The 25,105-nt window shown below is 39.7% G+C and overlaps 4 protein-coding genes across 5 annotated transcripts in view; 3 read left to right on the plus strand and 1 right to left on the minus strand.

Annotated features, from left to right (window-relative positions):
• The window catches only part of sytl1 (synaptotagmin-like 1), a 9,818-nt gene extending 4,850 nt beyond the window's left edge, over positions 1-4,968 (plus strand). The window contains exons 10-15 of the mRNA XM_020606856.1: positions 36-168; positions 466-627; positions 985-1,063; positions 1,810-1,909; positions 2,315-2,520; positions 3,895-4,968. Coding sequence (XP_020462512.1) covers positions 36-168; positions 466-627; positions 985-1,063; positions 1,810-1,909; positions 2,315-2,520; positions 3,895-4,037 — 823 coding nt within the window. The 3' untranslated portion in view covers positions 4,038-4,968. The remainder of the gene's footprint in view (positions 1-35; positions 169-465; positions 628-984; positions 1,064-1,809; positions 1,910-2,314; positions 2,521-3,894) is intronic.
• Positions 4,969-5,212: 244 nt separating this feature from the next.
• Positions 5,213-6,769, plus strand: clxn (calaxin). 2 transcript variants are annotated; one of them, XM_020606855.1, is made up of 6 exons: positions 5,213-5,380; positions 5,592-5,747; positions 5,887-5,991; positions 6,089-6,240; positions 6,431-6,535; positions 6,630-6,769. In XM_020606855.1, the coding sequence occupies exons 1-6, from the start codon at positions 5,314-5,316 to the stop codon at positions 6,672-6,674; spliced, it is 630 nt and encodes a 209-aa protein (XP_020462511.1). In that variant the 5' UTR covers positions 5,213-5,313; the 3' UTR covers positions 6,675-6,769. The 2 variants fall into 2 exon arrangements, with proteins under 2 accessions (XP_020462511.1, XP_020462510.1); XM_020606854.1 differs by having other exon boundaries at positions 6,431-6,721.
• Positions 6,687-8,641, minus strand: rbm48 (RNA binding motif protein 48). Its single transcript, XM_020606853.1, has 5 exons — positions 8,462-8,641; positions 7,998-8,188; positions 7,766-7,911; positions 6,955-7,514; positions 6,687-6,846 (listed from the first exon to the last, which is right to left on the minus strand). Exons 1-5 carry the CDS (start codon positions 8,603-8,605, stop codon positions 6,784-6,786), a joined length of 1,104 nt encoding a protein of 367 aa, XP_020462509.1. The 5' UTR covers positions 8,606-8,641; the 3' UTR covers positions 6,687-6,783.
• A 64-nt stretch (positions 8,642-8,705) lies between these two features.
• pex1 (peroxisomal biogenesis factor 1) lies at positions 8,706-20,668 on the plus strand. Its single transcript, XM_020606852.1, has 24 exons — positions 8,706-8,944; positions 9,840-9,986; positions 10,141-10,224; positions 10,400-10,514; positions 10,735-11,423; positions 11,505-11,624; positions 11,731-11,866; positions 12,053-12,159; positions 12,322-12,407; positions 12,496-12,628; positions 12,847-12,943; positions 13,054-13,224; positions 13,336-13,490; positions 13,576-13,762; positions 13,939-14,105; positions 14,345-14,479; positions 14,915-14,979; positions 15,146-15,288; positions 15,898-16,001; positions 16,337-16,513; positions 17,664-17,906; positions 18,679-18,873; positions 19,606-19,736; positions 20,327-20,668. The coding sequence occupies exons 1-24, from the start codon at positions 8,837-8,839 to the stop codon at positions 20,406-20,408; spliced, it is 3,777 nt and encodes a 1,258-aa protein (XP_020462508.1). The 5' UTR covers positions 8,706-8,836; the 3' UTR covers positions 20,409-20,668.
• Positions 20,669-25,105: the final 4,437 nt, after the last annotated feature.

Below are 25,105 nucleotides of genomic sequence, written 5' to 3' on the forward strand. Positions count from 1 at the left end.
GCATACTGCAGCATCAATGTCCCATACAAAATCAGTCAGATAATGTGTGTGCATGTGTTTTACAGATATGTTAAAGCCTATCTCTTGCCAGACAAGTCAAGTCAGAGTAAAAAGAAAACTTCAGTGAAGAAGAAGACGCTAAACCCAGTCTATGACCAGACACTCCGAGTGAGACGCTCCCTCATTTGCATGTTACATAAAGTGGCAGCCTTCACAGGAATCTCCTATCTGCCTTTTGTCCTTCAGCTCTTCTCCATGCACCCTGCAACGTGCACTACAGCCACTTTATCACCAGTTTTAAAAATGTCCCTCTGATAAATCACAAACTGTAAAGTTTACTTTTTGTATCTTATAGTGACGGAGAACTGTAGTTTTTCCACTGGCCATATATCCCCATAAATGTAGGGCCTCATAATATTTGTCCTGTTGTGTGATGTATGTCTGATTCTGATTTTCATCTTTCAGTATAAAGTGAGGATTGGGGAGCTGCGGAGTCGGACTTTGAACCTGTCTGTGTGGCATGCCGAGCCCCTGGGGAGGAACATGTTCCTGGGGGAGGTGGAGGTGGCGCTGGGCTCCTGGGACTGGACCAGCACTCAGCCGCTGTGGCAGGATCTGCAGCCTCGGGTAGGGAAAAGCAGATATGAATGGCACACGTGTCTCATAAATTAGCATGTCTGTTTGAATACTTCTAGACTAATTGTTACCAAAACAGAATGACGCCTGCATTGACATTTATTTTCTTAGTGTCCATAACAGCAGTTTTAGCAGCTTTGTTAGGGAGACAGAATACAAGGAGGAGTGTCTCTTGTGTCTGGGAGAACTGAAGGGAGAGGAAGACATGCTGTGAATTTCAACTAAGGTTTTATGTAACCTTAGTCTCTTCCTGCTTTCACAACGCTGCCTTTATTCTGACTTTTCTCTTCTTTCTTTGTCTTTTCCATTACTTTTTTTCCTACCTCCCCAATTCGCCCACCATCTCAGGTTCATCTGAATCCAGAATCCATTAGCAGTCGTGGGACCATCATGCTCTCTATTAAGTTCGTCCCAGAAGGATTTGAGGGTGAGCAGAAAACATATATCATCACTTAATCAATCAAACTTTGTATAGCACCTATAGTGAGTGTAATAAATGTAAAATGATAAAAATATATATAAAAAGGGAATGAAACTAATACATGAAATAAATGAATAAACCACAAATAATAGCTATAAGATATTCTAATCAAAAGCCAGACTAAAGCGATGGGTTCTAAATTTGCATTTAAAAACAGTAATCAGCTGCTCTCAGATCCTCAGGCACACTGTTTTAACGGCTCAGAGCATAAAAACTAAAAGATGCCTGACTAAATGTGTTTTTGTCCTGAACTTTGGAAAAAGAACTAAAAGGCTCAAAGTGCCAGAGGACTTCAGAGGTTGTACGGGCTCATACACTGGAAGCACGCCAGACAAGTAGGCCAGTCCAAGACCATGAAGTGCTTTAAAAATCACTACAGAACCAGACAGGCAACATACTGTATGTAGGGGCTTTAAGACAGGCGTGGTGTGTTCTTTCTTTCCAGTCCTGGTCAGCACTGATTTCCAGTAGTCCAGTCTGCTGAATATAAAAGTGTGCATCTCTTTGTATTACTCAGAAAGCAATCTTGCAGCAATTTGGTGACAGACCTCACATGAGTCTTAAAGTTAAGCTCTGAGTAAACGATGATACCAAGATAGATGGATGCACATTATGTGCTACCTCACTACCGCAATCACCTGAGTACCATACATTCTGTGTGTGTGTGTGTGTGTGTGTGTGTGTGTTTTAAGGTGGTGGTATGCCACTGACTGGAGAGCTTCACATCTGGCTTCGAGAGGCTCAGGGTCTCCTGGCCAATAAAGGAGGCGCCATAGACTCATTTGTTAGAAGGTGTGTCAGCTCTGCATCATTCTTTGTCTTCACTTACAGTATTTGCCATGATTTTATTTATAGAAGCATTTTAAGCATGCATCATGTTATATAGTCTATCATCTGATTTGTACTAACTGTGTTGAATTGCAGGATCACTGTTGAATTACATCTGGTAATCTAACAGATGGAGTCTCTCTCCTGAATGTAGCCTTGAAATCTAAATGAGTTTTGCAGTGCACATAGAGAGTTTACTGTTTAAGATAAGCTTTTAAACACAATCAAGTGTACCCTTATAAACTGTAATCATGACCAGATTTTTATAATCTCATTTAACTGTGTACATGCACCCATAATATCAGTTGTGAAGGAAATCATGTGAATTTAACTTACAATCATTCATAATCCTACTTTAAAACCTACAAGCTACATACTCCCAGATGCTAGTCAACAGAGCGGTCAGAAGACACGGGTGGTGAAACACTCCATCAGCCCCATCTACAACCACACCATGGTGTATGATGGCTTCCACACCAGCGACCTGAGAGAAGCCTGTGCTGAGCTGACTGTCTGGCACCGTGAAGGGTTAAAGACACACGCCCTGGGAGGGATTCGTCTGAGCTGTGGAACTGGTGAGTGTATATTATAATACTTTTATTTGTATTTGCATTAAAAAAGAACATTGTTTCTAGCACAACAGTTTAGCTCTTATGTACAGACAAATTCTCCTTCAGCGCTTCACATCCTCATATATTACTGATTTATTTTTTCTTTTGAAATCTGGTGATAAGCAGACATTACTTATATAGGCTGTAGCGTTTTGGTTGTCTTGCTAACAGATAGCTGTTGTCGCTTCAAAAATATAACATGCATCACATCCTGTACAGCTAGGTGCTCTTCTCAGAAGTGGGGACCTGCAGGTGTTTAGAATATCAGAATTAATACAAGCTTACTTGAAGCAGAGAGAGGCTGAAACAGCTGGCAATAGAAAGTTGGATCATTAACTGAAATAGGAACACTGGAAATTGACATTTTTATGCAACAGTGAAAAACGGTTGCTTGTGGGGCTCTTTCCTGTTTCAGGGGAAACTTTTTGACAGGTAGTGTTACTGTAGGTCACAGTCCTGTCTCTACCTTGATCTGATAGCATCTTTCAGTACTGGGGGTATAGTCCTTGTACAGTAGATACCAGCCTAGTCTATACAGATGATTTTATCTTATTTGTTATCCAGAAGCACTCAGCTCAAGCTTCTGCTGACAATGTGTGTTCTTTAAATGATTTTACTCACTCATGTCAGTCACTAACAAGGAGATTAATGAAGCTCAGACATCTCCTGCTAAAATTCGACTCTGACAACACCTCCTCATTAATTTGTGCTGAGCTGTGAATAGAGTTTCAGTGTGATCTTGTGGGTGCTGTGACATTTTGTAGTTGTGTTTGAAGGCAGCATTTTCTGCATCAGGGGAGGGGACATGAAACCTGGTGGTTGCATGGTCTGTTTATTTTGAAATACCTGTTGGTATTTCAAGCATTTCAGATGGTCATGTCATCCGAACAAGGTCATTTCGAGGTTGCCAGAGTGTGTGTGTGTGGTGCGTTGCTTCCCATATTGGCTTGTTGGCTGTTGATCTCTAGTATCTAGAATGTAGGATAGAGTAAAGTTGGTACCATAGTGAACTTGTACATGTGAGGAATGTGGAAACAGTTATGATTTAAGTTAATTTAGTTGTTGTGAAGTAGTTTACCTTAATGTATAGCACTCAAGATCAAACCACAGACAGAGTCTCATTGTGAGTTTCCTGAAGGAAGATGTTGTCATTGCAGTGGTGGGAAGTGATGACTTGTAAAGAAATTTTCAACATGAAATTGTAGTATTCAGGGTTGTGTTTGTTTCTTGTCACTGCTTAACATTTCTTGAGTCAGGTATATTCTCTTGGATTTACTTATCACAGTGAGCCATGAACATTGATACATTTCCTGTTTTTTTGTTTTTTTTTAATGGTAGGTCTGAGTTATGGTGAGGCTGCCAGTTGGATGGATTCCACAGAAGAAGAGGTTGCTGTGTGGACCTCCATGATCGAAACCCCAAACCAGTGGATTGATACATCACTACCAATCCGAACTAACCTCACAGACCGTTCCAAATGACTTGGACACACCTTGCACATAAACATATTCATATGCATGTTCTAATAACAGTTGGACTGAACAGACACTTAGCACATTAGCAAATTTAAACGTTGTCAGAATTATACACATTCATGTTATTCTTGGTTCGGACAGACAGAGGAATCAGTGGTGTTGCACTATTGTTGTGTTAATGGTGTAGATCAGAAATATTTCAGAAATGCAGAAAAAAATCTCTGCATTTCAGATGTTTTACTTGTATGGTTTGGTTAAGTCTGTTTTCTCATTTGACTAAACTTCATTTGTAAACCAGTGTAGTTGCATAATTATATATCAAACCTAAACTTGTTAATGATTTACTGTTCTGATATAAGAGGAAAATTTCCCCTCATATTTAACAACCCCAGAAAGATTTCTAATTTATTATATCAATAAACATAGGTCTAATAACTTTCACCCTGAAAGAACACATATTTTGAATATTCAGATAATTGTAGATATGAGATTTAAAGGCATTATTACGCCTACTGTAATTGGAGAGGACAGAGAAGGCCTGCAGTTGCATGAATTCAGTTTTTCCTTTTGATGGATTAGCTGGCTACCATCTTGTGGTCAGACTTTGTACTTGTTCTGTATTATTTTCTGGCAAATTACACAGTAAATGAGATCTAGAGCACAGAAAGAGAAGATAATGTTGTGTGAATTAAACTATTTTTAATAAAAGCAAACTTTTACATCGGGTATACACCTTCCCTTTAAACGATTGTGGAGTAAGGCACTTATCATGAGTGAGACCTCCTGTCCAGCAGATGGCAATCGTAACATTTCTGCTTGAAGCTGGACTGCGACCGGAAGTGGAGATATTTGGCTTCCAAAATAAAGTCTCGAGAAGGAAGCCTATGGTTGTGTGTTTCGGGACCATCGACATGGCACTTGTAATTAATAAAATAATTTAAATATAAGGTAACATGGGTTGCATTGTTTTGTTGTCTTTAAGCCAGACACTCCAATACTATTGTTAATGCCGTGCTTAATCAATGTAACGCCCATTCAAAGTTTTCTGCGTGATGGTCTGTGTGTTGAGTAGTCTTATAAGGCCTTACAGACTCGACCTACTAGTAAGCTTTAAGGAGAGACAACTATAAAGCGAAACATTTACCTTCTTTAACTAGGATAAAGGGGTCGCTTAATATCATGCAGTAGTGAAAGGTGAATGCATTGGTTGCCATGGCGTCAGCATGTCAACATCGCCCTTATTAGTGTTGTCTGTTCAGCGTACTACTGTTAAATATTAGCAATGTCTGCCATGAGCAGAAAACTAGTACAAACTCTCGCAGAAACAATCTCAAAACAAGTGGAGCACTGTAAGTATTCAGTTCATGTTTCTGTTGTGTATGTATCCCTTGCTAAACTAAGCTAGTCTGCTATGTCAGTAAGTGCACTTTCCGCTTTGCGCAAACTTGGAACTAGCTAACTTCCATAGTTTTAGTTAGCTACTATAAATCCCCAAAATGTCATACAAGATAATTAATATTATAGAGCATAATATATCAGCCATTATTCCTGTGAATCTAGTCAATAAAACAGAGGTTGAGTGCCTTATCCGAGAGTTTAAAGTGCTGCTGGGGGAGCCGGGAATGGGCAGAGCCGTGAACGGCCTGGACAGAGTGAAGTTCAGGAGCATTCTGCACAACATCTTCGGGATGACCGATGACATGATCTTGGATGGAGGTATTCGCTCTGTCGCTGATTTATTTAAAAAACAAACTATGCTTGTCCCACTTTGATAGTGTCAACAAGTTTTGCTGGATAAATTATTACATATGTGGAAATACAAAAATGTAAATGTTGCTGATTATTTGTCCCCTAGTCTTCAGGACATTTGACAAAGACAACGACAGCTTTGTTAGCATGAAAGAATGGATTGAAGGACTGTCTGTTTTCCTTCGAGGGACGCTGGATGAAAAAATAAAGTGTAAGCCCCTTTAATGATAAAGAATACACAAACACATGACAGGTCAGAGTTACAAACTATTATCCGGATAATAACTCTTGCCTTTTGCATGGTGCAGACTGCTTTCATGTGTACGACTTGAACAATGACAACTATATCTCACGGGATGAGATGTTTCACATGTTGAAGAACAGTCTCATAAGACAGCCCACAGAGGAGGACCCCGATGAAGGAATCAAAGACCTGGTGGAGATCACACTCAAAAAGATGGTACGGGGATGACTGAAGCTCCAACATCATATGCTGCCTGCACAGCTTCCTCAAACCATCTTGAAATGCTTGCTTCAGAGGGAAATTAATATGTTCTTTCCCAGTTCCCTTCTTAATTCAGTTTAATTTATTACCAACTTTATAAAAGAGAAGCCAACCACAAGCTTATTGCTAATGTTTCCATTCACAGGACCATGACCATGATGGCAGGCTGTCTTTGGCTGACTTTGAAAAGGCTGTGAGAGAGGAGAACCTATTACTTGAAGCTTTTGGAACCTGCCTCCCTGACATGGCGGTAATCATAAATGAAAGGTTCATGAGAAATATGGTAACTTATATTTCTAGGTCAGAGGGTCTCAATCTTACATTCTATTTTCCTTTCTTTTCAGAGTATTGAGGCATTTGAGCAGTGTGTATTTCAGAAGCAGTTGTGATGCACAATGTGTAAATAAAATGAGCTGCCATCAGAAATAGAAATCATGAAACTGTTTTCTATAGTATCAACAATTTCTGTAAAAAGTCTAAACAAGACAGATGGTGTAATTAAATCCGGCGACGTGGTTTCTTCTTTTTCTCCACTGGTTTGATGTCAGAAATGGATTCCACCTGAACAAGATGACGAGGAATTTTAGTGGTATCAATTATGACATCTACACTACAATGAAGAATAAATTTTGTGCTAAAATGCTAAAAACAAATCTGATTATGGTTTACCTGTTTCAGTGTGTTCCTGATCAGGCTGACAGTTGTGTTCAATGACTCATCCTCCATATCTAGTTTAGGTGTTTCAGGTAGTTTTGGCCCAATCAAAAGTTCATTTTTTCCAGAAACATCAGTTAGTGAGTGCCCTGCAGCCTCTTCCATTTTGCGTTTCCTGTTCTCCAAGTTTGTGGACCTTGGAACAAATCTTACTGTGGAAGCCTGATTTAGAGTCAGTGTGTGCTCTGTGCCTCCATTTATGCCTGAAGAGCTTTGACTGGAGCTTGAACTTTGCCCTGGTTGCTGTTGTGTATTGATTATAGCAGTATGTAATGTCCCCATTTTGTCCTCTGTTAGTATATTCATATGTTCATTTTTACGTCCATAGTAATGATGCTCTCGTGGCGGTAATGGCAATAGAGGAAAGCTTGAATAAGGACTTATGTTTGCAGTCCCCGATGTGTTACCACTGTCAACTGTGTTGACTTGTCTGGTGATGATCCTCTCTGATGTCGTGGCTGTACCTGATGCTGTGGGTTCCTTATTTGTTCCCTCTTTTTGTTCATTTTCTCTTGCTTTGTAACAATATAAGAGATAAGAAAAATTAAGTTTCAATAACTCGTTCAAGTCTATTTGTCACAGCAATAAAACAGAGTACCTGACACAGGAAAAACATAGACATGGGGGTAATAAAAATGATGTAGGAAGACTAAGGTTTATGTGTCTACGTGTGTGAAGCTTTCATTAATAATGTTCTGTTCAGTGAACATACTGAGTGTATGACAGTTTCTTTTATAGTAAATCTAAATTTGATGTTATAATGCACCTTTACTCCGAGCAGCCCTTATTATGTAGCTTCTCCGGTCCTGTAGCTTTAGCCTGGTGTCTTCCACAGTCTCATATTCTGGGACATAGCACACATGCAACACGCCACCATAAAAACTCTTCTCATCCATGTGTCGTTTGGCTGCTCTGAAACAGAATTTTTAAGCTAATTACAAGGTGAACTCAATCTTGCCAGTGTAGTATAATGAAAAAGGGTAAACCATATCTTGCACCTTGCACTTGTGAGTTTCTGGAACTTGACAAGGTAGACCTCTGTGAACTCCTCAGCAGGATACTCATCCAGGGGTCTGTACTCCTCCACGGCTCCATACAGGGCACACAGCTGGATCAACTCTGTCATCACTCCAATGGCAGGGACCCCTTGGACCATGAGGTAACGGGACTCTAAGTTGATCGTGTACACCTGATAACACACACAACAAATACGATGGCACACGCTCTAGCCACAATGTCCTTATAACACTTAAGTGAGGTACCGCGAGAACAACAACAAAGCATACAAATAAATGCGACTAATGACAGCGGTTGTGTAGGATCATCACAAGAAGCCTAACGTTAAATATTGGTTATTGTTGTAGGTCTATATTAACTGAAATTCACAAGTACACACATGTAAAACTGCACTACGTTTTTTTTTTTTTTTGCTGATATTTAGCAAACTGGATTTTTTTTTTACCTTAACTGCTTTCGCTTTCCTTCCCTCCCTATACTTTGGTCGAGAAATGCATACTTTTCGCTGTTCGTGGTGTTTATAAACCTCTGGAACGTTCCAACAACCTGAACTGTTACCGACAGGAGCCTCCATGTTTTTGGAAACCATTTTCCGCTTGACACACTTCAAAATAAGTCCCTATCATCCTGTCTCGAATACGGTTGTAACCGCCTATCTATGTGTAATGTCTTATTTTGAAAAGTTGTGCAACTCAATATCAATTACTTTGGTCTAGCTGGATATTGTCAGAGCATATCGATCGACTAAGTTTGTTGCTCGTTTAACATTAGTAAAGCAACGTTTTTGGCATTTATAGAGTTTGTCAGATCATGTAAAATTATGTTTAACAATCAGGGAATTCAACCAGTAACTGTTGTTTTTAATAACGCAAAGAACTGCTTTCTTCACCTCCCCTTGAAGTTGATATCGAATCTCTCTCTGTATGAGGTAAGTTAGCTTATAGCTAGCTACACATCTGGCATTGTCTTCGACCTAACTACGATTAGTGAAAATATTGTTTGGTGAAATCGTGTTCAGGCAAAAAGGTTACTCTGTGCGAAAGCAGTGTATCTGACATTTATGGCTGTGTGTTGTTCGCTTCGTTAAAATGTATACTGCTTGGTAACTTATGCTACCTTCTAGTCACAAAAGTAGTCTGGGCTTATTAACGTGCTCGTTAGCATAAATAGATGTCAAAGAGAAGAGTACAAGGAGTTGACAGATGACAGGGTCCATCACATTGCCTGCTGAAGACAGCACTTTATCAATGGGAGGCTTCGTTTTGGGTTTATAACATTTTTTTTTATAACAACAACAGCTAACTACTATCGTTAATAATTATACTAAACTGTCTTATGAAAGAGGGCAATTGTGTGGTACTTAGTATATTTATTACTGGCTTCCACTTGGACTGTTTTATCATTTCCGTTTTCCTAGTAGTTCCTTTACAATCCCACTTGATGGTGACAAAGCATTACATAAGAAACAGAGCACTAGACTGAGTAAATGCCAGTGCATTCTTATAAATTACTGCACTGTCTTGTTGTAACTTATAAAGAACATTATTGTTCAGATGACAGTTATGTGATATCTGAAAGCACTTATATTAAACAGTGTCCATGACATTTGCACAGTACTTCTCTGTTTGGCTAATTCATCAAGAGTTATTGGCTTGTTGGCTGTCTTTACACAGTAATAAAACTTGTGTTAACTCTACCACAGATTTTTAGTTTGAGTTTAAGTGAAAAAGACCTGTTTGCTGGCAAAAGAGGAGGACAGCCATTACACAAATCTTTAATAAAGTACCATGGAAGCAAAAATGTGCTTTGTGTGTCTGTTTCAGAACCAGGCTTTGGAGTTGTCCTGGGGCCATGATTATCCAGTGTTCCTCAGCTGGACTCAGAATAGAACCTCCTCTATCCTTGACAGCTATAAAGTGGAACTGTGTCGACAACTGGGAGAGAAGCTGGGTCTGAAAGATGGAGAGCAGGTGGGATTCTGCAGTGAAGACTTTGTTTCCTACCTGATTTTTGCCTATATGACACAAATGGGAAGTCTTTTGACTGTTTACAGTGACTATTATTTATTGTCTAGACTGATTGGATGTTTGTATTTCCTCACTGGTTGTGTGCGTTTTCTCACAGGGCTTCTTGAAACCATGTCACAAGATCTCATCAGTGCATCAAGTGTTTGTGGAGCCACTGTCACCTGATGACTGGGAGATCTTGGTAGGCAACCATATTAGCTTACAGTAATGTTTAACCTTCTGTCTTTATATAATATACAGTTAATTTAAGTGCACCCTTTGATTACTACAAGTCGACTCATCTGGGTTTTGGCTTGTCACCCAAAACCACATTTAAGTAGCATTAATTTTCTGTTTCCTGTGACTGAAACCTCCAGGACCTTCACAGTGCTGCACTGGAGAAGCACTTGTTGGATCAGATCAGAGTGGTGTTCCAAGATGCTGTGTTTCCTGTGTGGGTAGACAGTCACACAGCCGTCTACATTCGAATAGGTCAGAGTTTATACAATAATTAGCTTTTATCAAATAATCTGTCAAGTGTGCCTCGTCTTAATATAATCCTTTGTTGTGTGATAATCCTAAGACATTGTGTTTTAAATGAGTAAAATCAGCCAACTAAAGCATTTGTTCAGCTTTTTTGGTTTGTTTTTTAGAATGTCTTGGTCATATTCATAGACTGAACACAGTTTGATTTGTTTCAAATTCTGTGCAGCTTCACTTTTGCCATCTGTGCGCTATGGTCGCCTGGAGCAATTCACAGAACTAGTTGTCTCTCCTAAAATCCGTGCTGGAATTGGTGACCCCAGTGGTTTTCTGGCAAGAACTAGTGAGAAACAGTATCTACACAAACAGCAGAAGTCGGATCTCTCTTCCCCTTCAGGACCATCATTTGAAAACATTTCTCATGTCCCACAGAATCACCAGTGGGGTGGCATAGCTGACCTGAAGACTCTTCTGCACTATATGATTAAGGGTACTTATGAACCTATGAAAGAGGTCCCGTCAGTACCTGACATCCCTGCCCTCCTCACTGACTCTATCTACCGAGTGTGTGGTGCACCTCCTGACTCTCTTTGCACCATATGCCCTGTTGCAACTGGTGTTATTCATTTATTTCCGTGGAGATATGGACAAAATTGTGGATTAAGCGGAGGTCAGCCTTCAGTGACTTATGGCTTACTCTCCCAAGTTCCTTCCCCTAAAGAAACAAGAGACAGAGCCAAGCAAGCCATGGAGAAAAAGAAGAATACAAGAGTTGCTAAAGCTGATGCCTCTGTAGATGGGGAGGAAATAAAAGAAGAAGACACTGTGGTGGTCAGGGTGGTGTGCCATGGTACTGAGAACCTACAAGTCAAACAAAGAAGTCTCAGTAAGGGAGTGATCCATAGTGGTAGAGTATGGGTAAGTATGCCCAACAGTGGTCCTTTATACTGGAGTTCATTGCTCTGCTGCTGTATAAATGGTAATTTCTTTAAAATTCAGATCCCACAGCCCCTGGCCATCAGGTTGAATATCATCCCACATTCAACAGTTAGGATTAAACCAGTAATATCAACTGTCAAAATAGCCACCACTATTCATCTACAGCCTCTAAAACCATTGGTGAGTATCCATTTGTTGTTACAGTGGGGTGTAAATGATGAAGTGTCAGAACATCTTATTTGTTAAATTTATTTTATCTCTTCCTGTTATGTCTGTATGATTTTAGACATCATCTCTTCAGCTTGAGGAGGATAAAGAGGAGATCCAGACAGCTCTCCTTGGTTGGCTGCACACTCGGAGTCATGAACCTTTAGCTTGTCTGACTGCACGGTCTGGCACCATCCTCCTACATGGAACTGATGGTGATTCATTTCTATACTTCTTTTACAAGCTTGTCAGAAGTGTACTTATAAATGATAGACAAATCTGTAATTTGCTTTGGAATAAAGTTCCCAAAAGTTTAAACATTAATGTAAAAATGCACATATTAAAATGACAACACATTGAGCTGCAATAAAATATCACTACCTTTTTTTTCTTATTTATAGCAAAGTTAGAGCTTGCTTTAACTGTGCTGAAACCAGAACCAGAGAGTGATTCTCCAGACCAGCTGTTTCTATTAGCACCCACTGTCATCCAGAAACAGAACATACTGGTATGCACATGCACTTATTGTATTCTGCCCTTCCGTTTTCCAATAGTTTCCACAAAAACATTTCCAGTTTCATGTTTTCTTTACATATTTCCATGCAGATGATGGATAACCTCTTATTTCCCAGAGGTGGTGTTTACAGTTGTCACTTTTTCCCATCTACAGGTAGACAGAGAGCCAGTAACCATCCCAGCTGTGAAAGCTGCAGCTGAAATGCCCAACTTAGAGCTTCCTCCCCTCAGCATTCTTAGGTAAGAGTGAGCCTGTGTGTAGTTTAAACAAGGATCTTTTGCAGAATTAATTTCTTTCTATATTTCTCACTCTTGTGTCTTTCTCCAGTGGGATCGATGAGCTTAGTAGAACTGGATTTGAGTTCATTTCCCACAGCCTACTGGGTGGTCTCCTCTCACAAGAGCTTGGTACCAGTGGACAGGGACTCCAAGGAGGAGCACTACTCATCACTGGTGCTAAGGTATTTCTCAATAGTAATAAGTGATATTATTTAAACACCGTTGCTCACAACACAGATATTTTTATTTCTGAGTAAATTTAAGTCTACGGTGATTTTGAAGAACTGATGTCAACAGTGCTAATTTGTCAGCATATGTTATTCAGATAGCAATGTAACTAAATTATTATTAATTTTGTTAAGTAGGTGATGTGTGCTCTACTGGCTTGTTTCATTTACAGGGCAATGGAAAGAGCACTCTGTCCCGAGCCCTGTGCAGGAAAGCTAGAGAAGATCTTGATGCACATGTGGAGGTGGTGGACTGCAAAAAACTACAAGGTTGACAAGAACTCCATAAACACACAGCACATAACAATAGTCTGATTGGTTACAGAACTTGGATTTATTTATTTTATTTTAACATTATAATGAGTGTTTTTTCCTTTTAGGCAAAAGGGCAGAAACTGTGAGACAGATGTTGCAGGATATTTTTGAAGAGGCGGAGTGGAGGCAGCCTTCAGTTGTACTTCTTGATGATCTGGATTATGTGACAGGGGCACCAACCTCACCTGAACATGAGCATGGCCCTGAGGCACTGCTGCAACAGCACATTGCACAAAGTAATCCGTTTTTTACATGTGTGAGGTTTTTTTTTAATGTCAAATGTATGATCACAGGCAGTACTTGTAATTATTACATGGCTTAATAATTCTTCTTTGTTGTGCTTGTAGGCCTGAAGGATGTTGTGGATGAAGTGGTGCTTCACTCCAGCCTGGTGTGTCTGATCATCACCAGCCAAAGTGAGCACACTCTCCACCCCTTTTTGACTGAAGTGCAAGGATCTCACTTCATCCAGGGATTTATACATATCCAGCCACCAGACCAGGTCAACACACACACACACACACACACACACACTGTTAACGGTAAAAAGTAGTAGTATAAAAGCTTGTGTGTTTTCCTTTTTACAGGCCCAGAGAGCAGACATCCTCCACCATCTGATCTTCAGGAAGCCCGGCCTGTCTGAGGAAACCTTACAGGCTTTGGACCTGGGGGCAGTTGCCAAGAAGACAGAGGGTTACACACCTCAAGACTTGGTGCTGCTGTTGGAGCGAGCTGTCCATGCCAGTACTGTAGAAAGAGGACACAGTGACCAAGGTAATAGAGACTTTGATTACATTACACCTAAATGTTGTAATTCTTAATGAAGTGTTGTTTTATACAGTATCACTTTCAGTTATTCTTTGAGGTCTTCATTCTTTATGTTGCTAATTAAGCTAATGCTAGTCTCCATGCCACTTTAACATAATATGTTTGCTCTCTATATCTGTCAGGTGTGTGTCTGTCCTTGAGGGACTTTGCACAGGCTCTTAAAGGATTCACACCTCCCTCATTGTGGGGTGTAGACCTCCACACCCCAAGTGGAGTTGGGCTGGAGAGGGTGGGAGGGCTGACCGAGGTGCGACAGCAGCTAATGGACACCATACTGCTCCCTGCTAAGGTATTGGTGCAACCAATCAGAAGATGGGTGGTTTTGGTTTAATACTAATGGAAATTACATCGGCTTAGTAATATGATAATGAGAAAACAACTATTATTTTTTAGAGTTTGTTATTTTCTGTTAAGTCACAGTAGTTGTAAAGATTTTTAATGCAGATCAGCAGAATGTATTGTCAAAATCTAAAATTCAAACTAACTCCATTGTACAATAATTGACTGTGGATTTTTGGTGTCTTACAGTATCCTGTCCTGTTCTCCAAACTTCCTATCCGCCATCGCTCAGGAATTTTGCTGTATGGAGCCCCTGGTACAGGGAAGACTCTGCTCGCCAAGGCTGTCGCCAAAGACAGTGGTATGAACTTCATCAGTATCAAGGTAGGCTGGACTTTGACTCAGACATTCAAGGAAAATACAGTGGGTGCATCCCAGTTCCCTTAAATGATTGTTCCTCAATTCTTGCTTGACCCAGAATTCCCTTATTGCTTTTTGGAGGTTTAGGGTTCAAAGAGGCTGCCTTGTGGAGACCATCCTTTGAAGAAGTCTTTAATGGAGTGACACACCCCCTTATTGGAAATCAGTTAGTGATTGGATGCTTCAAAGTGTGAACTAGATTTCTAAATAACATGTTTCTTCAATTTCCCTCTGCTCGCATCTTTTCCTTGCATCTTACATGGGCAGGACTAAAACACAAGGAAAAGACACAAGTGAGGGAAATGTGGATGCAGTTAAAGGAAGTGAGATGTAGCCACTGTCTTTCTTCATGAGAACAACACGTATCTTCATTGACACAGGATATTTACCTCTCCCCAGGGTCCTGAACTACTGAGCAAGTATATTGGAGCCAGTGAGCAGGGAGTCCGTGATGTCTTTCAGAGGTTAGTAAACATTTACATTCCTCCTGTCACTCTAATTGTGACTTTCATTGCTAGTTATGAGTAACATCCAAATGTTTATGGTTATTAGGAGTCCCAGTAACAAACAGTCATATAACTGGAATAATGTCCCTTCCATCTGTCTGTATTGTATTGCTGTCTGTTCCAGGGCACAGGCTGCCAAGCCGTGCATCCTGTTCTTTGATGAGTTTGACTCTTTGGCCCCCCGTAGGGGCCATGACAGCACAGGGGTGACAGACCGTGTGGTCAACCAGCTCCTCACCCAGCTAGACGGGGTGGAGGGACTGCAAGGTAGGTTGTATAGTAGTATGCTAGATACAGTATTATGTATTCTGTGTAATGACAATTTATTTTAATAGTTAACAGATTCTACTGGCATATTCAACTGATTCATTGCTGCTGGAATAGTCCAACATTCTGGGAAATATGCTTAGGTGAAAAACCAGAGTGTGAAGATGACTGTTTATAGACTGTACTGTGCCAGACTATTTCTTGGCTGAGAGTGATGACTTCAAGTGTTTCCACTGGTTGTCAGGGAACCTGAACTTAAATAAAGACTTCAAAAAGTGACTGTGCTTGTCCAAGAAACAGTCTGCACATAAGGTCATTATGCTGTTTTTTTATGCTTTGGGTTTTGTAAGGAGTAAACAAATGCAATATAAAGTGTTAAGTAGTGAGCTTTTAGATGTGCTATTGGGTGGATTCTGCTCCCACTTTCAGTTTTCATGCTAAGGTAACTGTCTCCTGGCTCTAGCTTCATATTTAATGAGCAGATATGGGAGTGGCTTTGTTCTTCTTATCTAACACTTGTCAAGAAAGAGAATAAGCATGTTTCCCAAAATGTCAAACTATTCCATTATTTCAAACAAATGACAATCCTTCACATTTGTATGTGTGTAGGTGTATATGTGCTTGCAGCCACCAGCCGCCCAGATCTGATTGACCGAGCACTGCTGAGACCAGGACGACTGGACAAATCCCTTTACTGCCCCCCTCCTGACTTGGTCTGTTGAATTAGAATCAGTCACTATTAATCATCAATGTGTAATTTTAATAGCACAACTTTTTTTTTTTTATTTGGTCCTTTCCATCTGTGTACAAAACTCTTTAATGAAGTAAAAATAGTAAAGATTCAAGACAGGTCTTTGGTATTGGATCCAACTCTTGACAAACTACCTCCTCTTGTGTCATTTTTTATTTTATTTTATTTTATTGCAATATGAAATAACACATCTACAAGACAAAGGGCATAACATAGAAGATGAGACAATAAACATTAACAAAAGAGACCGAGGAATTATTAAATTTGAAATAAAATTTAATTGTGCCACATTTCCAGGCGGCTCGTGTGGAGATCCTGAAAGCTCTGAGCACTGGCATGCCCCTGGCTGCTGATGTGGACCTGGAGCAGCTGGCTACAGTGACAGAGCAGTTCACTGGAGCAGACCTGAAGGCCCTGCTTTACAATGCACAGCTGGAGGCCGTGCACAACAGCTTGAGCATTAGCACGCCACATGTAAGTCTATTATATTTTCATAATGCCACTCCTGACGAGTGTATATGGGGTTACCCTAGGGCACAGTAAAATGGGAAGACAGAAAACCGTCCTTTAGTCCTTTTCTCCTTCAAAGCTAATTACACAAGATGTTTAGTATGCGTGATCTCAGCAAGGATGAGTTGCTCTATTTGTCACTCAAATCAGTTTACAACACAATTCAAATGATCCCCAACCACTGAGACAAAGCGCAACAGGTCATATTCTGAAAACCATGCCCACAGGGGACAAAAACAGTCCCTTGCTCTTCATAGCTGTCAAACAAAAAGTAAACTTTTGAGAAGACAAATTTGTGGCATTAGTAGGAAGAACAGGGAAACGGTGGGAACTTGACACTCAACTGTTTGTCAGGTCAAGTTTCCAAATGTCATTTTAGGTTACTATATTTCTGTAAGTTAAGCTAAAGTATTTTGACGTTATGAAGCTTGTGTTCTACATCAGAAAGCTATGCAGTAACATGTTTGCAAGTGCCTTAGCTAACTAGTCCCATCATCATTTTAGTCATCAGCTTCCATCTAAATCTGGCTCAATTTAGCAATTAAATAAATTGTAACCTTCATTTTCGTCCCTCATGCTATGTGTTTAACAAGCTAATGTAGTTAAGGCACCTGCAAACATATGATGCTTGCTGCACATGTAGACATATCGAGTGTCAGGATCCCTGTTTTTTCTGCTAATGCCGCAGGTCTTGTGCACTGAGGCCTTCTGTTTTCTGGTTCAGCCGTCTTTTAAAACTGTAACTCTGGGTTCTTTGCTTTATTGGTAGTGGATCCTACAACACAGCAGCTTTAGGGCATTTTTCACTTTTAAGGAAAAAGACCTAATTGTCAGAGAGGGGGTCTTCACCTAATACAAAGTCAGTGCAACAAGATTAATTCCCCCACCCCACCCCCTTGTGTGCGTGGCCTAAATGTACATTGTCTCCATGTTGTCAAGGGGTTGACTGAATATATTAAACAGCAAGAGAGCTTAATTTGAACCTCAGTTATACTATTTTAAGCAAACTATCTTGAATTGCAATAACACTGTGAAGTCACTTAGCTCGTTTGTGTTTGAGGCCGGTGTAGTTTTGTATCTAATAGTTGACCCTCTGTTTCTGTGTGACAATCAGGAGCTGACCTCTGGCTCAGACAGTGACATGAGCCTGTCCTCAATGATCTTCCCAAACAATAGCAGTGGCTCAGATGATTCAGTGGGAGAAGGAGACCCAGGCGTGGGACTGGACCACTCTGTGGTCCTCCTGGAGCCTAATGAGCTCCAAGTAGAAGACAAACTACACCGTGGGAATGTCTGGAGACTCTACTTTGGTAGCTCCTATGAGTCAGAGTCGGGGAATTCACCAATTTCAGGACTGGTGAGAAGTGCTTCAATATACCCGTTTGTTTTCTTTTTAAATATGTTATTCATGTTTTGGTATAATACACCGACTGGCCACATTAATAGTCACACCTGTACAATTGTATACACTTCAGTGCAACACTTCCTCCTTAACACCTGTGTTTAAGAAGTTTTTAGTGAAATTGTCATAAATGTATAAATTCAGTTATATGTTTATTATTGATGTAGTCCAGTATAACACCACCTTTAACTATGACCTCAATCATAAACATATAATAAATACATTTGACAGGTTAACCAAAAACTAAAACATTTTGAACTTCATAAAGACGGGTGTTAAGGTGGAATTGTTGCATTGAAGTGCATAGAGGTGTGACTATTAATGTGGCCGGGAAGTGTAGCAGTTGACAGATGGCTCAAGCGTTTGGGAAATATGCTTTTTATGCCGTTGTCTTCAATTAAGATCAATATCATTCTCATGTCTGTTCATTAATTATGGACCTGGAGCTGAGATTTGTTTAGCTTAGCATAATGACTGGAAGCACTGTGAAACAGTTTTATTAGTAGCTCTGAAACAATGGAGGAGGATTTAAACTACATTACTTTTAGCTAGGTGAGATGTACCTAATAAACTGCCCACTGAGTGTACACCTAGGTATACACATCGTCACAGGCCTCTGGAATTATGTCACCTCAAATGCAGTAGTGCAGTTCAGTGGTTGAGAAATAAACAGTCATTACTCACAATTTCTGTGTCTCTGTTTTCTCTCTTTTGCGAACCTTGACAGAATTCTCAGTGCATCTCTGGACCCAACTCCATGACCCATGACTGTACAGAGGCATGGGTTCGTGACCCCGGCGGCTCTCTTCGTCCTGCATATATGTCCTCCCTCCAGAGTGGATATGAAGAGCTAAGCCCGGAGCAGCTGGATCGCCTACAGCAAGACATCAATAACATAAAGAAGAACTACATGAAAGCCAATGTAAGTCCATATAGCTCTGTTCAATACTCAGATCTAATCAACTAAGTGATCAGTTCCATTCCAAATAATGCTCTTAAAGGTTAGGTTAGGCATTTAGTTGTGATGGTTAAAGTAAAGGGCTGCATTATGTCAGTGGGTGTTTCTCAAGCCTCTTATGGTCATTCCAGTTGACTGAAGATGCTCCAAGTCTCTTATAATGGCTCTGAGGAGTTGGGGGGTGGGATGGGGGTGGGGTGCTGAAGGACCCCCCTTTTTCAGAAATTGATTGGATGCCTCAGATGAGGGATAGAAGGAAAGGACATCTCAAGTCGTTAATAATGGGTTTCCTCAAGTCCTCTCTCCTCACATGTTTTCCAAGCATTTTATTTCCCCTGCATCTTCCATGGGCAGGACTAAGACAAGGAAAACACAAGTGAGGGAAGCAGCTGTGCTCATAAGAGACTTGAGAAACATCCAGTGAGTGTTCTCACAAAGATAGCTGCACAAATGTTCGTGTGTGGCCTAGTATTACTTATGTTGCGGGGACTTGACATCCTTATGTGGTCAAAAAGCAAGGCCCCAAAATCTAAATCAATACACCTTAGAGTAATGACTTAGTTTAAGGTAGGGTGAGGGTAAGGTGTTAGGCAAGTAGTGATTATAGTTAAGGGTAAATCTCCATGAAATGAATCTAAGTGTATATAATGTTCCCTTAACTGATGGAAATGTGTTTGTGTGTGTGCGCGCGCGCAGGAGGAATGTGTCCGGGTACATTCAGCCTCCAGCCAGCCGGGGCTGCTGCTGTGTCGTGCTCACATGAACTCCGCCCTGGCTGTTACCAAACCATCTCTCAGCAAGTCCGACTGGGACAGATACACAAAGCTGTGAGTATCCGAACACCAGAGTGGAGCACACTGCAACAGTCACAGCAGTGCAAATTATGCTAATATTGATAGATAGATAAAACTAGAGTGACAAAAACTGTTGGCTCTACAAGAAATAAAGAAATATTTCATAGTAGTCCATTTATTTTAGAAAAAAAAAAGTTTAAAAGGTTGAATTAACTATGAAATTTAGCAAACATATTATGACCAATTTAAAGCCTCGCCTTCAGTAAGATAGGAAATGTTCGCCAAGTATCTGCAATAAAAGACAGAGAAAGAATCAATATTATAATCTTTCTCAGAGTATTCAGCATGTTTTCTTAAAGTCTGAATTACCCCGCTGGGTATTTTGTGAATTCATTAGAATTATAGTAGAACTGCAGTAGAGAAATTGTACCATAAACTGTACATAGCTGCTGACTTATTTCCTCATGTGTCGAATGAATGAATAAATGATCTTACTGGAGAATTGTTACACAAAGAAATTCTGTAAATCCTTCCTTGTGTTACATCAGTCATTTGAATGAGGCTGTTGGTATTTTATGGTGACCTTGAAAATATTTATTTATTTGTTTGTTTTTTTATTTTAGGTACGAAGGCTTCCGCAGTTCAGATGGGAAATCTCCTCATTTAGTCACATTCAAACCTGGACAACGTGTGACTTTAGCCTGATCAAACACATCAGCCTGACTCAACTAACTCAATATTTTGATGTTTATAACAAAAGGTGGTGATGTATTGATAGGTAATTTAACAATCAATGGAGTCTGTTTGAGATTTGAAAACAATATAAATGAACATAATGTTTGTATAAATTTTCTATTGACTTATTTAACTTCGAATGTAATTAGTGTACATATGTACTATACATAATGTCTGATTATAAAACATGTAATTGTTAGAATTAAAAGGGAACACTTTCTACACGTCTTCATTATTTGAGTAGCTGGCACAACCACTTGTGTTAAGTACTCTGGTTAAAGTTGACTGGAGCTGTGGCAGTTCAATGAGTTCACTAAGCGTGTAATTAATGAGAATAATTAAGGTTTAAGTTAATCCACTGTAAGAGGTGCAGCATTACAGAGAGTCACGGAGATGTCAGTCAAGCACAGTCTTCCCAGTAAACTGAAGTTAACGCCTGTGTGCTGGGACATAAATGACTCAAAAGTCATATTTGCAATGAATTTATTGATGTCTAGACCCTCTAATTTTATTATACGCTACAGCTTTTTTGCTGCTGCTGTGTTAATTTATTAATAAGCTCTCTAGTCTAATGGGCACTAATTCATGATGAAGCTTTATAAACACACTCTTTAATCTTTTTTTTTTTTTTTATTGGCTTCACATGCAAGTTTAGAGGATTTACTCTTAAGTAATAAAACTAGAAGGACCAGTAAAGTTAACAGTGACTGTGCTTAATAAGTGGGGAAAAGGTTTAATTTATTAACTAACACAAATCATTAATGTATCATAATCCCAATTCCTAGCAGAGCCAATGTCAGTTGCAGTGTTTGTCAGCTGTAAGAGGTCCATGAACATTTTTTGCAAATTTCTGTCATACTGTCCAGCAATATAATTCACTGTTTAATTTAAAAATATATAAATACAATTATTTTAAAATCTTGCATAATATTGAATATTATGCTACAATGCTGTCAGTGGAATTTTATGGCTTTCAAAACACTTTTACTTAAAGAAAAGCTGTTTAACTTTTTTTTTTGGCCAGAGTGCACATTGGATAAGTAGCAATGGGCAGATCATCAGTATAGAAGAGGAGCTGTGCACAGAGGGAGATGTCTTTCAGAAGGTTTCGAGCAGGAAGACAGACAAAGTCACTGTGTAGAAGTTGAAAATTTCCACACCTCTTGAGTTACTGTCCATTTTTCTGCAATTCACTCTTGTGCTGTGTTCATCATTACTTGGAGAGTCAACCTATGGTGGAACAAGAAAAATAAATGCAAAATCGCCATGAGAATGCAGATACTGTAGCAGTGGATGAGATTGATGCAGGTGTAAATGGACTGTATTTATATAGCGCTTTTTTCCAAAGCGCTTTTACAGGGAGATCATACCACCATTCACCCATTCACACACACATTCACACACCGATGACGACAGCTGCCACACAACGGCGCTAATCAAGCCACCGGGAGCAATTCGGGGTTCAGTGTCTTGCTCAGGGACACTTAGGCATGCGGGGAGACCGGGAGTCGAACCACCAACTTGCTGGTCAGGAGACGACTGCCCTACCACATGAGCCACAGCCATGGTTTGTTGTAAGACGAGTTGCAGAACAAACAACTTTTAAATAGTATTTGTTATGTGTTTGTCAGGAAAAGTAAACTGCTCCTAACATTCAGTACTATCCTATGTTGACTAAAAATAATGGGACGGATACATCGCTTGGTTCTGATTCCTTAGATATAAACTACATTTGACAATGTGTGATAAACTGTGTTGCTAGTCTTGGCAAAGCAGCTGAAAACTGTAACTTCTTACATTTATCTCTCTGTAGAGTATTTACTTGAAACCCCTCTTTATTCATACTGAGTATTTAATAAATAAATGGTAGGAATAAGCCACAGTTTTGTCCAAAAGCCTAAAACATGTCTTGTAACTTTTCTTTTTCCTGTTTCTTGTCCTCAGCACACAGTAAGGCTGCCCTTTAGTGGTGGCACACAACATTACGCCAGTCATAACAGGTGTGACCCATTACTGTCTGTTAGTCAAATGAATAGCAATTTAATGGTACAAATAACAATGTATGTACATGGTCACAATTTTTTGTGAGCATGTGTAGGAAAGATTTGTATGTAAAATGTTTTTGAACGTGAATAAAATCTGTAAACAAATGTTACACAAAGACAAGTCTGGCAAGTCAGCGAAATATACCTAAATTACTAAAAGTAAAAGTAGTCACTGTGCAGAATAATAATGGAGTTCACTTCACGTTGATGTTTATTATTTGGTTATAATTTCTGGCGCATTATTGTCTTCATCATTTTAACGTTGTAGCTTGTGAAGGCAGGGATAATTTTAACTGTTAAAATTTGAACTTCTGGTGAGTAGTGTAAATTTCTCAGTATAAACAGGCAGTAAACAATGCAGACAGACAAAGGAATGCTCATTGAGATGAGATAATAGGAATAAAGAAATAAAAATAGAGTACTTAAAAATAGAGACCTGGGCAAGGGGCAAGTAAACAGGAAACCAGCATAAGGCTGTGTAATAACCAAATAAGCAGTATTAACAAGCAACAAACAGTGCATACAATGCAAAATAAGCAGTATAGACAGGCAGTAAACAATGCAGACAGACAAAAAAAAACAAAAACAAAAAAAAACCACATGGAAATAATTAATGGGAACACGCCTGGCTCGCCTTCAGCCCGAAAGGCTTCTTGCTAGCAGATTTTTGCTAAGGTTACACACTAACATTAAATTCTCGCTAACACTAGATAAAGTAGCCTACATGAACTCCAAAGTATACATTTACTCAACTGCTTCACCTCAAAGTAACAGCTAAGCATCTGCATATACACAGAACACTGCACATTAAAATTAATTGCAAAAGATCTACAGTAAGTCAACCTCATGAGCCATGGGCGTCCATGACCCTGCCGCCCCTTCACCGTCTGTCCTTCCTTAGATGCTGTTGGCTTGCTGCCTTTTATACCCCACCCACTGTTAGGTGGATGTAATGAGCTCATCAGTGTTATTCACTTCACTTGTGAATGTAATGTCCATAATCACAATAGAAATCCCTAAAAACTCCATTAAGTAAGAATGATGAAACACCATTTCAAAATAATCACTTAAGTTTTAATATTTCTTGAATGATTTCACAAATTGTCTGTGCAAGTATATATTTTACATTATGTATTCATATGTATAATTAATTGCAATGTTTATTTTTATTTATTATTATTATTATTATTGAACACTGGGTTTCCATAAAAGGCTTTAAATCTGAACTGTCCTCACCTGTAAACCAAGTGTTTAGGTACTTCCATATTGATACAGACCTGTGCTATGAGCTACTCATAATGGCTATAAGTAAGCAGCTACAGTAGTTTTCCTTTCAGCAAACAGCACTGAAGTGTATGAATGTAGCACTGAACATTTTCACAGTATAAAATCCAGACAGAAAGTATGTCAAACTTTGGTTCAATTTGAGTTCACTTTCATTATTCTCCAGTCTCTTTGGAGTGCAGTACAGCCAGTGAACCTCCCTCTCCACCCACTCTATCGCTGGATATACTGTAGTCCCTAGGGGGTGCAGTATATTCTGAGTGTTATGCTTGAAAAGAAAGAAGCATAACTCAGTCTTGGCACTGTTGATCTGTTAGAGATGCGCAACAACAACACATAAAACAGACACTGGATTAGAACTGTTTACATCAGGAAGGGCTGAAGGTGGAGGAAAGCTGAAGTGTTGGTAAGAGCTGATGGTTATTGCAGTCCCACAGACAAGCACCCGGAGCAGTGAGGGTTTAGAATGTTTCTTGTGCTTCTATGCTGTTAGGAACATCGAGAAAGTGTCCAAAGTCCACACCACTGAGCTAGCCCGTGGGCCCGGTATGCACACATTTGGAACTTTTACTGGGTTCTGTTTCTCAAGAGGGTGCTGCAGGGTGCTGGTCAGTCAGGGTATCCATCATGAGGAAACTTCCTGGCTGGACTCGTTCCCATAAGCTGCCACCTCCAACTTGTGCCTGAGGACTGTTTAGTAATAATTGTTTGTATACTACAACTATGATTGGCGTGGAATTGGTTGATTGGCGTGGAATTGGATCAAAAGTTATTTGACACAGAGGCCTCAATTTGTGAAGTTGGGTGAATACCAATCGAGTGAGTTGGATATTGTATGTGGAGTGCCTCAGGGCTCTGTTTTGGGACCTAAATTATTTATATTATACATCAACAATATATGTAAGGTTTCTGATATTGTCAAAGTGGTTTTGTTTGCTGATGACACTACCATGTGGGCATCCGATGAAAACCTACAGCAACTCTCGGGAAGGGTTTCAGAGGAATTTGTGAAGATAAAGAAATGGTGTGACAGTAATTTACTTTCTTTGAATTTGGATAAAACTAAATATATGGTATTTGGGAATCGCAGACCACATAATGAACTTCAATTAAGAATTGGGGGTGTTAACATCGAATGAGTATATGAAATCAAATTTCTGGGTGTCATGGTTGATGATAGATTCTCCTGGAAATCTCATGTCAGATATGTTCAGCATAAAATAGCTAAAAACATATCGATACTAGCAAGGGTTAGACATATGCTGGACGTGAAAGCACTTCCCATTTTGTATTCTTCATTGATTTTACCATACTTGGAGTATGGCGTTGAAAACTGGG

This window comes from Monopterus albus, unplaced genomic scaffold (genome assembly GCF_001952655.1).
Source record: "Monopterus albus unplaced genomic scaffold, M_albus_1.0 scaffold82.1, whole genome shotgun sequence".
NCBI classification, from domain to species: Eukaryota; Metazoa; Chordata; class Actinopteri; order Synbranchiformes; family Synbranchidae; genus Monopterus; species Monopterus albus.

What these genes read in the sequence shown, in the direction of transcription:
- pex1 (XM_020606852.1), top strand. Translation starts at nt 8,837, where the DNA reads ATGTTTAACAATCAGGGAATTCAACCAGTAACTGTTGTTTTTAATAAC. An exon ending in AGCCGTCTACATTCGAATAG is followed by an intron (nt 10,515 to 10,734) that starts GTCAGAGTTTAT and finishes AATTCTGTGCAG; the next exon opens with CTTCACTTTTGCCATCTGTG. An exon ending in ATTCACCAATTTCAGGACTG is followed by an intron (nt 17,907 to 18,678) that starts GTGAGAAGTGCT and finishes GAACCTTGACAG; the next exon opens with AATTCTCAGTGCATCTCTGG.
- clxn (XM_020606854.1), top strand. Translation starts at nt 5,314, where the DNA reads ATGTCTGCCATGAGCAGAAAACTAGTACAAACTCTCGCAGAAACAATC. An exon ending in CTCAAAACAAGTGGAGCACT is followed by an intron (nt 5,381 to 5,591) that starts GTAAGTATTCAG and finishes CTGTGAATCTAG; the next exon opens with TCAATAAAACAGAGGTTGAG. An exon ending in GCTGGATGAAAAAATAAAGT is followed by an intron (nt 5,992 to 6,088) that starts GTAAGCCCCTTT and finishes TGCATGGTGCAG; the next exon opens with ACTGCTTTCATGTGTACGAC.
- rbm48 (XM_020606853.1), bottom strand. Translation starts at nt 8,605, where the DNA reads ATGGTTTCCAAAAACATGGAGGCTCCTGTCGGTAACAGTTCAGGTTGT. An exon ending in GGAAAGCGAAAGCAGTTAAG is followed by an intron (nt 8,189 to 8,461) that starts GTAAAAAAAAAA and finishes GTGTGTTATCAG; the next exon opens with GTGTACACGATCAACTTAGA. An exon ending in AAGGGCTGCTCGGAGTAAAG is followed by an intron (nt 7,515 to 7,765) that starts GTGCATTATAAC and finishes ATTGTTACAAAG; the next exon opens with CAAGAGAAAATGAACAAAAA.